At 37.9% G+C, this 13595-nt stretch overlaps 1 protein-coding gene across 3 annotated transcripts in view; it reads left to right on the top strand.

Annotated features, from left to right (window-relative positions):
• The window catches only part of KREMEN1 (kringle containing transmembrane protein 1), a 34519-nt gene that overhangs the window by 9324 nt on the left and 11600 nt on the right, over positions 1-13595 (top strand). For all 3 annotated transcript variants that reach the window (XR_007891052.1, XM_051634412.1, XM_051634411.1), the window contains exons 3-5: positions 3796-3887; positions 10658-10782; positions 11182-11335. Coding sequence is in view for 2 of the 3 variants with exons in the window: in XM_051634412.1 (XP_051490372.1) it covers positions 3796-3887; positions 10658-10782; positions 11182-11335 (371 nt within the window). In the remaining variant the exon portion in view is untranslated. The remainder of the gene's footprint in view (positions 1-3795; positions 3888-10657; positions 10783-11181; positions 11336-13595) is intronic.

Here is a 13595-nt window from a genome sequence, read left to right as displayed (position 1 = left end):
CAGCACCATTAGCAGAATAACATTTTCAACCCAGCTGTCACACAAAGTCCATATAAAATACCCAATTTATAATTTGGCGTGACAGAGAGACACTAGGGATTACTTAAATGAAAAGGTGGAAATAATTTTTTTTAATATTCAAGTCAGAACAGAAGCACTAGTGAATGTCTGCAGGAGTCTCCAGAACATTTTTTTTATCTTCACCCACAAATCTGGTTCTGCTGTACACCATGTTTCTCAGTTTTGTGCAAATGAAAGTTATGTAGTCACTAAAAATTCTCAGCATAAGATGGCCAGTGACTTGGAGTTGTTATTTGAATTCGGGAGGTCAACTGTAAGCAGTTACAATAGCAGCTCAAACCTTGACAGATCCACTTTCATTTCCCTGCCTTCTTGAGAAATGCTCCATAACTATGGGTAGAAGTCAGATTGAAACTTAAAATAACAACTTTAGAATTTAAGATCCAAATAATGTAAGTTCAGAGATGTTTAGGCCCTGAAGGCTCTTTTCAGCCTGCAACATTGAACTTCCTGGTGCACAATATCAGGAAGTTCCACAGGCTTCTGCCTTTGCAGGACTGACCAGCTAAGTTTTTATAACCATCTCTATAGGTGGGGAGTATCTTTATAGATACATTCCTTAAGCAGTGATAATCATCAGCTAGGATGAGCATATAAAGTTGAGTGGTGTCTCTTACTGAGTAATGGGGACAGATATGTTTAAACCAAAAGATTTAAGAATTAAGTTACCTGAGGCATAGCAAGAAAATCTCTAATGTCTTCTTCATGAAAAGGTTTGAACTACACCTCAGTTCTCCTAGAAGATGCCTTTACTTAGCAGGTTATAGGCTTTCTAGGGTATAGCCTATACACATGCCACGTTCATGTTGAAATCATTTCACTGTAAGCAAAATAAATCAGGAAAAACGAGGCATAATTAATATACAAGAGTTCAGCACAATTACTATGTTGTGAACATATAGCATCCTCGTATTGATCCAAGAACTTTTCCATATTTAATCAGAGATAGACATTTAAGAAAATACGACAGAGCCAGTTAATGGAAAGTGAGTAAAAAAGCACAGATAAGAGGTCTTGTAACGTGCAGCAAACAGATGAGCACATTGATGAAACAAGTCAGTGGCATTTCCAGAGTATCTGATGACTCAGGAGAGTATTTCTCATTAGTAAAACATTAGTGAAGGACAGGGAAGAAAAAGACTTACTCAGGATCTTTTCCAGTGGCTGTAGCAGTGCTTCAAAATAACACTGTTCAATGTGTTGCACTAGTGGACTCTGTTTTCAGCCACAGGAGGAGAAAGCATTATTGCTGAGTTCTGAATTGACTCACTTTTCAATCAGTTCAGCATTTTCTACCTACAAGAGAAACTCCATGGGAGTTGGGCATTCTCTTTAGAAAATGGCCTGGAAGCCAAAGAAACCTATCAAGCTGTCTACTATCAGTTCAGCATGAGAATACTGGAAGGGCTGTCTTCCCATCAAAAACATTTCAGATCAACTTCAAAGCCTTCCTCAGCCCAACAACACCAATTGCATAACAATTCTTATGACATGCAGAGTCTCTTGTCTCTCAACGTACATCCTGACATGGAGCTATAAAGGGCTAGAGACCCCATAATTTTATCCGATACAAATAGCAGAATCAAGAACATACTTTTGATTGTTACACTGTGGCAATACCCTAGATAGACTGTATCTATAGGGTTTTACTTTGGCAGCCATCTCTGGATCACACATTAGTACAAGGCAAAACATGTAAAAGCTATGCAAAAAACATGTGTAACAAACTATGTTTAGCTAAGTATTCAGTTAATCCTTACTAGAGCCTCACTTTACTTAGCAAATGAAAATTTTGTGTTAAAAGGAGCAAGAAACCTATAATCTGGTATGCCTGAGGAAGGATTTGATTACTAAATACAACTTTTTAACCTCAATCTGCTAGGTGTTAGATTATCCCCTTCGAGATGGAGTTTGACTGGAAGGTTAGCAATTTCCTTCCTTATGCTTAATCACTTGGCCCAGGAATATTCTCACAGGTGTATGGGATAATGATCCTAACTAACTGATGCATTTTAACTTCACATTCAGTTGGAAAAAGGCTTGGAAAGTTACTGTTTTAAGAGTGCCAGGGCGTATCTTTAGTGTGCATTCTTGGCAAGGCCTCGTGAGTGAAGATACAACTGTTTTAGCTCTTTTTCTGCCATTCATTCGCTTTGTGACGATGGACAAGTTGATCTTCCCTTCTCTGAGGAAACATGTATCTCACAAGGCTTCTTTAAGGCATAATACATTAGGGTATTCAAGGCTAAATTTTAGGGACAACATTTGAATAATCTAATTTTACACTTAAAGCATTAATCAGAAGCATGTTCTCTCTCCATGGGTGGTCCTTCCTTGGAATACTTTGTTTACTGCAAGACACCCTGTTAAGATAGAAGTGCCTCATAATGTTCCACCAAACCTCATTTCAACCATAACAAAATTATGCAGACTAAAGTTTTTTGAGATTTGAAAGGCACTCTATTGTTTTCTAACTGTACGCACTTTAGAGTTTAAAGGCCAAGATTTCTAAAGACATTCATCACATTTCTCTGCAATTTTCTCGCATTTTAAGGCATTTATGTGTGGAGTGCCATTATGATGATTCAGTTACAGACATCTGATTTCTGTCATGCAGGTGTAAACCCAAAATTGCCTGTAACTGAAATCAAGGAAAACTGTGTTATTTTGAGTACAACTTTGTCTTGATTTTATTCTTCTACTTTCTTTAGCCACTGGAAGGTCTGTCATTACGCCTAAATTCCTAGCACACTGGTCTTAGGGTTTCCTCATCCACTTGTTTTACTAGTCTGTTTGAAAGCTTACCTAGCAGCATTTTAGTCAGCTAAATTGAACTCAGCCCGAGTTGTCTTTCAGCATCCTGTTATTTGACCAAAAAACATTCCCAGAAGTTCTGAAACTGGATCTCCCTCAAAGCGTTGTTAATATGCCCAAACAACAACGTGCAGCTGCGCGGACACTTCAATGTAGGGGTGTCTTATTAATAGAATTAATGCCAAAGTACATTATAAAAAGATTGCAGTTGGTCCTAGTTACATGGAAAGGTCATATTTCAACCTGTCCAAAATAACAATTTATTCTCTTAAACTGATCTTTTCAATGTCAATAGTTTTTCAAAGTGTACACAGAAAAAAAACTTTAAATAACAGAATGACAATTAGGTATGCACTGTAAATGATGCTACACAACAGCAAAGAATAATCACAGACGCATAAGGAATTATCTCATCCATCAATATATCAAATCATGGGAACACATTTATTCAGCTTTACTGAAGGGGAAGAATAGACCTCAGTCTTTCCCAGGAGACTTTACAGGATATAATTTTTTTGTCATCATACAGCAGTTGGGAGTCTGGACTCTTTTGAAGCAAGGCAAAAATCAAGTTTAGGAGTCTAAGGAACCTATACACAGGATGTGAGGCTAAAAATTTTCTTCTTTCTCAGTATTACCCAGAAATAGCTCTGCACTTTTTCAATTTAAAGGTAAAAGAAGTTTTAGAAATTTCTAGCATTCTATGTCTGTACTGTAATAATCAAAGTTATCTGAACTTCCTGACCACTTCTGCATTTTTCTTGGCATGTAAGTCCAACAGGTTAAATATTTTAGTAGGTATTAGAAGCAAATTATGATGCTGAAGATTAATAAGATTTATTTTTGTGTTTTTTTGAAAATATTTGTTGACTTTTAACTCGCTCTGGTTTTCCCTTTCAGGAACCCTGATGGAGATGTCAGTCCATGGTGCTACATTGCAGAGCACGAAGATGGAATATATTGGAAATACTGTGAGATTCCATCCTGTCGAAGTAAGAGCACCATGCAAAATTTTAGGCCTACATCTAAGTTGAACAGAGACTGACCATTACGACCATTACACACCCGCGGGTAGTGATTTTCAAACAGAAATTTGGAAAGGGCAAATCAGCTTCTTTTTATCTGCAGACTAAGCAATGTTTTAAACAGGTCTCTAGAGTTAATGACAAGCTTACTGAATCATTCCTCCATTGCTATTCTCTTTATTTAATCTCGGAATTACTGGATTATTTAATTGATAAATAATACCTTATGGAGAATCACTCAAAATCATAAAGTACTACTACCTTTTTGAGTTCACAGTAACATGTCATTAATTTATTAACATCTAGACGACAGAAATTAATAGGAAAAGTTTTGGGGTTTGTTTTTTTTACAACGTACATGTGTCCACCATTTGCAATTAGCTTGTAAAATGGATGGCATTAGTTTAATGTGTATAACACATCATACACAGAGTTGCTTGGAAGAAATAAAGACAGTATGAGAGGACATAGGGAAAAGGTGGCTATTTGTGAGGTAAATGAGAGCTCTGGGCTAGAATTCTATATACATAGCATTGCTGTCAAACCACAAACTGAACTTTGACTTTTTTTTAACAGATAATTCACAAGCTATTCACCTGAAGTTTCCTTCCGCTATTTAATATTTTGCATGTATTATATTCTTTATCCTGTCAAACATGTAGCTTTTGTTACAAATCCTGTCAATGTCTTCCAAAATTTTAACTCCTGAATGCTCCAGGATAAACTCCTAAGAATCCAATTCTTTAAAATATTCCTAAATATTAAAGCGATTTCTAGTTTCACATGTTAAAAAGGAACCACAACTATAGACTGTATTAAGTCTAATCATTCATGCCTTTGCTTATTTTCCCAACTTCTTCAGCTGACCTAACATAGGCATACTTCCAATTGGAAAAAGCAAATTTCATACTTGAAGTTAAGAAAAAAAAAACAACCAACCAAGGAAATATTAATCTAAAGAGATTTCTTACTTTGTCCAGTTTTCTTTTTTTATGAATGTGAGTGATTCACATCTTCAAGGAAGGCAAACAAATAGACAAGTGTGACCTTAAGTCAAGTGACTTTTACCTAGACTTAAATACACATTAAGTAGTCTAATTTAAATAACACAAAATCATTTAGCACTCTGATAACTCATTATTCAGAAGACATCATACTCTTATTTTACTAATATACCAGGTCCTATTTAGGAAACATAACACTCCTAATTAAGAAATTTATCTTGGTCTAAAATAAAAGAAGTTGCATTTTCTTTAAAGACCACAGATGTTAACAAATTCTCTGGATATGGCACCAGTAAAAAAGTTGAACAGCAAATTCTCTCCACTCCATTTGTTCTGCACAAAGGATCCTTTTAAAACCAGACTCACTCTATTTTCTCTGTGGTGGGGAGCAAAGGATTTAAACTTGGACTCTTACTTATACAGATAATCCAGACTTACATTTGCAAAATGTCCTTTTGACCAGTAGCAGCTGCTTCAAGCATTGCACTGAAACTGGATACTAGAAAAAGGAATTGCAGCAATTTAGAACAAACTGTACATTGCAAGCCCATCCAAGTTTTAATACAAACCTCGTGGTTTATGATTCTGTGTAAGTATTAAAAAAAAAAAAAAAAAACCAACAAAACAAAACACCCAACAAAAATCCCCCAACTTTTATTATTTACCAGATTTTCCATTTTCAGTAAGCATGGTGCTAAATCATAGAGCCATCAAAACTGACTTGTTTAGTACATAATACAAAACTGAGTTTTGTGATGGAGCAAGAAAGCAATTGTGTAAAGAAATCCTATTTGAAATTTTTAGAGATGTTAGAAAAAAGTCTTACATAAGTTTCTTTTTTATAATTGTATTTACTACTAGAAAAGGCAAATGTCTGGAGCATAATTTACCTATAAACTATACCCACATAATACCACAACAGTGCCAACAACATGAAGCGTCTTGATTGCCCAGAGAGATTTGCATGCAATGATTCACTCTAACAGTAATTAAGAATCTCCAAGTAGGAATTTTTCATTATGATGAGGATTTCACATAATTATTCATGTCTCATTCACTAGTATTTATGCGTACCACTAAGTGTTTCATTCAAAAATGTGTTCTGGCACACTGCGTGTGTAAACACGCTATAGAGAATTTAGCAGTGTTCCATGAGGATGGATGGGCATAGTCACAGAAGACAGTGGTAGTTACTTCCCCCAGCAGGAGCTTAACCTTTCCATTTCTTCCTCTGCTTTTCTTAATGGCTTGTCTGCTAAGCAGACTGGAATGCACATAAACGAAGTAAAAGGCAAGAAGGCAGCCCTGAGTCCTGAGAGAACATGTGCATCTCACATGAAGAATTCAGAACTGCATACTTTAGGTGGTTTGTTTGCAATGTTGCAGCTATTCCTGAGATTAATGGTCTCTTGTTAATAAGGTTAGGTTGAAATTCAAAGGAAATAACTTACGCTTACAAAAGGTAAAAGAAAGAAAGGCTTGCTGTCCCACTTAAATTGCATCTCCATGTTCATGGCTCCCATGGGTTTCTTACCACAAACAGATTTCATTACTGGAATAATATCTCAAGTTGTGTGCATGTATATCATGTAATAAATGTATTTATTACTGAAATACTGATGAAGTATTAAACAGCAGAGTATAACTTGACCTGTACACATTTTAACACAAGAACAAAGAGAGTAGCTTGCACAAATTGAGACAGCCTACTAGTGCACAGAACCTTTGCAAAAACCTAGGAGTCTCTCGGAAGCCAGCTAGATGAGCATGGCTGGAACACCATTGTGAGCTCAAAAAGATGAATTCAGTGTTTTAATACATGTGCCTTTGCATGTAATATGTCAAAGTTGTGGTATTTGTCAGGACCTCATTATGTCACATGCTGCTTAAAAGAAAAATAGCATGCTTGCACAAAAGAGGTGACCTTTGAAGCACAAGAGAACAAATAGATACAAACAGGTGAAAACCAATGTGAAAGTAAGACATCACTGATCAGCTTACACAGTATTCACGTAATATGACTACCTTGTTTTTGCCAAGTCTCTTTAGTAGGCTAAACATTAAAGGCAAATTAAGGCAAAAGATTATGTTGGAAATGTTTAGAGGTCAGAGAAACTAAACAGTCACTACCTGTCTAGAAATACTTTTGATTCTTCATTTCTTTATACATAAGTGCATATAAAGATACATGTGTAGTTTTTTACATACACATAGGGTCGTAGGATAACCTAGGTGGAAAGGGACCTCAGGCTGTCATCTAGTCCAACCTCCTTCTCAGAGCAGGGCCAGCTCTGAGATCAGAACAAGTTATTACTCCATTTGTCAGATTAGACCAAGTTCATCCAGTCAGGCCAGCACAACCTCCAGGGACACCACATGCACTCCCTGTCTGGGCCCCTGTTCCTGTGCTTGACTGCCAGCATGGTGAAAAGTCTTCCTCATATCCAGTCTGCACAGCTCATGTTTCAACTTAAGCTCCTTACCTCTAGTCCAAAATGCATCACTGTGAAGACCCTGGCTCCATCTTTGTGACAGCCTCCATGTAGGTATTGCTGAGCAGCCAGGGACTGCCCCCAAAGCCTTCTCTTCTGCAGGCTGAACAGACCCTGGTCCCTCAGCCTCTTCTGACAGGGTGAGTGCTCCAGCCCCTCAGCATCTTGGCTCTCCACTGAGCTCACTTCAGTCAGTCAATGTCCTGTTCTCAGGGCCCCAAAAGTGGACATAGTGGTCTTAACGAGTGCTGAGCAGAGGAGCAATCAGTTCCCTTGATTTCTGGCTGTGCTCATCTTATTACAGGCCTGTTGGCAGCCTTTGCTGCCTGACACACTCCTGGTCACGTTAAGCTCCCTGTCCATCAGGACCTCCAGGTCCTTTTCTGCACAGCTGCTCCACACATGTAAATGTACACTGTCTTGGTTTAGATTTATGTTGAGTGGCTCTCTACGTATGCATCCTGATTCGGTTAAATATAGTATGAATAAGGAGCATATTATTCTAATATATTAAAAATATTGTTGAAAAAGCAGTAAATTCTCATCACTGATCTGATACAAGAACAGTGTTTACCAATTAGACCTTCTCCAACTAAAATGATCTCCTCTCTGCTATTATGCTGATACTATGCACTGATTATCATTGAGTAGGATGTCAGTGGTGTCTCAGGTTTAGGACCAGCCCATCAGTAGACAAAGGGAGAACTGGCATATCAAAAATGATATATCCATGTACAGGAGTAATTTTTTTGTGTCTTGCCCCAGTTCAGAAGAGCATTTAATCGTATAATTGATGAAGGACGACTACAGTAGTTTTAGTTGAGCATATATACTTGGGCTCGTGTAGTTTGGTGATTTGATACCAAACTAATTTGAAGAGCTGGGCACTAGCATGGAAATTACTGTTCACTGTTGGGCTAGATTGATGCTTCTTCTGTTTACTTCTGATCACATGACACTAATTCTGTTTGCTAGATACAAGAAAGGGGCACAAAAGTGTACCCAAATGGTAGGCTTGATTTAGTTACAAAATGTAACAGGTTTTCTAATTATTCAGTCTGGTTTCTTAGCATAGAACATATTGAAGGACTCATCTTCTACAGACAAAGTTGAAGGGTCTCAGCAGTAAAGCTACTTTAAAAAATAAAAATAAAACAAAATTTAAAAATAAACCAAAATCAACGTGTTTTTAGGAAATCTCAGATCTCCTAGGAAAATGAGGTAGGTTGGTTAACTAGGAAGCTTTTTCTGAGTAGTGAAATCACACACTGTACAAAAACTCTCTGAGTTGTCTGCCCAGCTGTACTCAGCTGGGGTGGGGATGCAAATGGGGATTTCCAAAGGTATGTTAAATCAGGCTGTAACTTGAAGTCTCAGTACTTCGATGCATGTTACTGCAGGCCATGTCAAAGCCATAGCTCCATGCAAGCATTTATAATTGAAATTGTACCATTCTTAGAAAACAGAATTATTCTTGGAACAATATTTGAAGAAACATTATCTAATTATTAAAAAATATACGGACTTGAATTTTCTTTCCAACTTCTTTATGATACTACAATCATCCTACTTAAGAGTATCATCTTATACAGGCTAGTGTATTTGCTGGTTACTAATAGATATGCTAACCTTCTTCCTCAGAATAAGGGGAACAAAGCCTAAGTCTGGGAGCAAGTTTTCAGACAGACCTTTTAACTATTTCAGCAGTCAGGATGATTCCTATTTTAACAGTTTACAAGCTGAGTATATAATATTCCAAAATAATAGGGATGAGACTGTATTTTTTAGAATTAGGCAAGTAGAAGTTCTGAATTCAAGGCATTAGTTCAATGGCTGCTGCCCATGGACATATCTAAGACATCCCAGAAATGGGCCTTCCAGAATCCAATGAAGAGATACTTTCAGGACTACTGTACAAGATTGCTCAATACAAAAAGCATCACCGCATTCCTATAGTACTTATGTGAAAGTGCAGTAATACAGAAGTTTACTAACGCACAGGTTATCTGATAAAGGGCCACCTGTACAAGAGATGGCTATTTCAAAAGGAGCCCCAGAACAGCTAATCCACATGCTATCATGCACCAGAGGCTGCAAAACCCAAAATTTCCCCTGAAAAAAAAAAACAACAAACTATAGGTAAGCCAAAAACCTGAAAACAGTGCTGTGTCACAAGATGTTTGCAAGAGAGAGCTCAGAGTTTACTGGGTACTGAAACAGCAGATAACTGAATAAAACTCACATACAGTTCTCTGACCACCTCACATGTTATACAGAGCTGGGGAGGTTAGATGAGCAAAAATAATTTTTGTCAGTCTGGAAGAGGGATAAAAATTACCTGACCACAAAGCCAATAATAGATTTAATTCCAAGTATGTGAGCAGATACGGCAAGTAGGCAAATGGTAATTTTATGCCATTAGCACCCCACATCCTCTCTAGCAGTCATGGCTAAATTCCAGTGCTTTGATGAAAAGTACAAAACCATAACAAAACAAAAAAAGAGGACAAATTATGCACTGAAGGGGGAAAACTCTTTCTGACCTCCCAAAGTGACCAAAGAGCTTTGAAATCTTGTATTAATACAGTATAAATACATGTTTCTTTAAAAAAGTAATATTGCTCACTTTGACTCTCTTTATACTTGCCATAAAATATGATACTTTGAATTAATATCAGAATTTGAATTATAATTTGGAAAATTAGTAAATTCCCCTATATAAGTTTATAGTCCCTCCCATAAAACTTGCCAAACTTCATCCTAAGAGTTTAGGTTCCCTTCCTCAAATATCCTGCTTAGAAAACCGCCAGAACTTCACTGTTTCAAAGATCAGACAGAAATCACAGTTTAGTTTCCATTATTAGAATATGCATTATCATAGTAGAAAAACTCACAGAACCTCTGAACCTACTTAATGCTTTTTAAAAAAATGTCTCTATCAGGAGAAATGAACCAGGTATTTGGCTTGCCTATATTACTACAGCTTACAGAAACCAACTGCAGAGTATTGCAGTTATATTGCTGAGAAGATATGATACAATTTCACCACCTGTCATTTATCCCTGGGCACATTTGAAAACTGTAACAAGGATCTAGCTTATCGTAACATTTCCCACATTGCAAAATCAAGGCAAGAACATATAGAAAGCCGCTTAGTAACCAGGTAGTGCATTAAGTGGCCTGTGTCTTGGGTGTTCCCAGACACAACTTTAGAGTAACTGTTATCTGTTATTCTTGCCAGTGCCAGGGAATCTAGGGTGTTACAAGGACCATGGAGAGCCACCACCCCTGACTGGCACCAGTGAGACCTCCAACAAACTCACTATCCAAACATGCATCAGTTCCTGCCGAAGTCAACAATTTAAGGTGATTTCTTTGACATACATTTGCAAAATGTTTTTAAAGACAAAAGATAGCAATATGCCTAGAGCTCTCTATCATGCTTCTTTCCCCTCACCCTCACTCCAGGGGATCTAGCCCTCTCTCTGCATCCAGAGCAATCTGGGCAGACAACTAGTTAATAATGCCAGGATGCCAGAAGAAAGTGTACTTGTTTACTGCAGTTATGATATAACCTAACTGCCCTCCACTCCATCTTCCTTGCTAGTCTGAAGTAACTCAAGCAAAAACAGTTGGTGGTGCGACCTCTATGATACTTCTCTAAAACACACAAAATCTGCTGCCAGCTTTCTTGCTCATAAAAACTCCTGACGTCACTCCTTTACACATTACCCCTCCCTTTCTTATGCATCTTTGTTGTCAAAGTTTGCAGGCATGGAATCAGGCTATGCTTGTTTCTGTGGAAATAATCCCGACTACTGGAGATACGGAGAGGCAGCCAGTACGGAATGCAACAGTGTTTGCTTTGGAGACCACACTCAGCCTTGCGGTGGGGATGGCAGAGTCATTCTTTTTGACAGTAAGTATTGAAACAGGCCCAGTTTTTCCCACAAGAGAGGCCTCAAAGGTTCAGCAAATTAGGGAAAAGGGTTTAAATGCAATGAGAACTGTTGCACACAAAACAGAAAAACACCTACATTCAGTATAAAATAAAACTACTTTCCATTTCTGCATAAAATTCACATCCATTAATAATCCATTTCTCTTCCAAGAAATTATGATGCCTGCTTTGGCAACTGACTCATGCTCCAGACGTTGGCTCTTACTTCCCCACAAATGTTACTAACTCAGTTGTCACAAACAGCATGTCATGAAAAGATTCCTTCATAACTATCTTACCACAAAATAGATATATGATTAAATGAGGCACCTCAAATCAAATTTCAGTCTACACCAACTTCGGCTGTTTTTTTTCAAACCAGACAAGACTTAATAGAACCCAGTTAACACAACACAAAGCAGCTCAGCAGAACTGGGACAGGGAAGGGGTCTACTATGAAAATGCAAACAAGTTAGCTTGCTGTTATGACCATTGCTGGTTTCATAATTTCTTATATATAGAAATCATCCTTTCTACTCTTCAGCATACATATCAATGCCAGCTGTGTAACTTCACAGGTTGACTGTATGAGTACTCTGCTGTCTGGCTGCAGTGCAGGCTCCCAGTATAGCCAAGAGTACTGGAAAAGTTAACAGTGTGCACTGATATATCCATTGCTTCTCAGATCTCAACTGTCTCTGATGCAGAAGTTACCTTTTAAGTCAAGTTATAAACTTTCAGGAACTGAAAGTGGCATCACCTGACCACACAACCAAACTTCCTGTCTCATTATTCTAAAACTCTGGTTCCCAGCTAGCAAGACAGAAAGACATTTTATTTGAGACCAGAGTAAGTCATTCTACTCAATTCAAGATGGTCCCCAAGTTATGGAAAGAAGCACCAGAGCTGCACGTTGCTTTCAGCGTTGAGATAGCACGTAGCTTCACATTGCAGCATCCTCTGTTTCCTTCTGCGCTCAGCCTCCCAAAATCTCAAAGGATAAAGACTTTTTCTGTAGCTTTCCTTTTCTGGAATGACTGTGCATTCAGCAAGATGTCCCCCTGAGGACCTGACCTGTTTTTTCTGGTCAACACCAAGGGAGGCTGCTATGGCCAGGCAGAGAGAGGTCATCTTGGTAAACTGCCACCTGTTTTCTTTTGCTGATGAACAACACCTGTTAACTTCATTCCTCTTTTGCAGATTATGTCACATCCCCAGAACCTTCACCCCTGATCCCTGTACACACACACACTGCACTAACCTTGTGTTTATGTGCCACTAGCCTGGCCTAAAGCTGTAACATTCAGACCCACAACACAGAAGTCTGCCAGCTCTAGAAGGAAATGAGAGGGAAAGCATTTCCATTCCATCTGGGGCAATGCTGTACTTTGTTAGGCATCTGTGGAGCACTAGTCATTGTCATTCTCAGTTAATATTGCTGTTTTGAAGAACATCTTGTGATTCAGTAATTACAAACAGCACAGCCAAATGTAACAATACCTATAAGCAGAGGAAATTTCTTATCTCAGTGACAAGCTCCAATTCTATCAATTCGGTCTATTCTCTCTATGCAACCATTTCTAGCTATTCGATTAAATCACCAGCTCGTGCCACGCACAGATTCCTCTATGGGGCTTAGTACCTCCTCTGTGGGGTCTTTCACAATGTTTCTGCTCTGCTTTCATATTCTTTCAGTTCCTCTATAAGGTCTTTTGTAGTGCGGCACTGATGTGTGAGGTTTGTTCAGGCTATGATCAGGTCTTGTCCAGAAAAACACAAAATGTTTTCACATGATTTTTCTGGCAGACATATGCTACTTCTTGTTCTTGTTCCCCCAGCTCCCTTTTAATTTTTATTAAAGCTCTTTCTCAGGGGCCTGTGAAAACAGACACTTCAAACCACTTCACTTCCTTTATTTCTGTTCTCACAGACCTCTATTACAGGGCTTTAATTAAGCTTTCAGAGAAAATAATTCTACTTTAATTCTTCAGTCCTTCAGCCTATGATATGGGAGAGTGCTAACTCTTGCTCCAAACAGTTTTGTCATTAAATGATTATATAAGGTACATAATATTATGTATTATGTATATAATATTATGAATACAGACATATTCATCTATACCTATATACATTTTAAAATGATATATGTGTCTATACAGATATGTATCAAGTCAGTTGGCTGGCATTCGAGCTTCTCTCTGTAATCACTGGTAAATAAGTTTGCACTGGTAACCTGGAT

Source organism: Apus apus, chromosome 16 (genome assembly GCF_020740795.1).
Source record: "Apus apus isolate bApuApu2 chromosome 16, bApuApu2.pri.cur, whole genome shotgun sequence".
Taxonomy (NCBI): domain Eukaryota; kingdom Metazoa; phylum Chordata; class Aves; order Apodiformes; family Apodidae; genus Apus; species Apus apus.
This window is presented reverse-complemented; position numbering and strand designations above follow the sequence as displayed.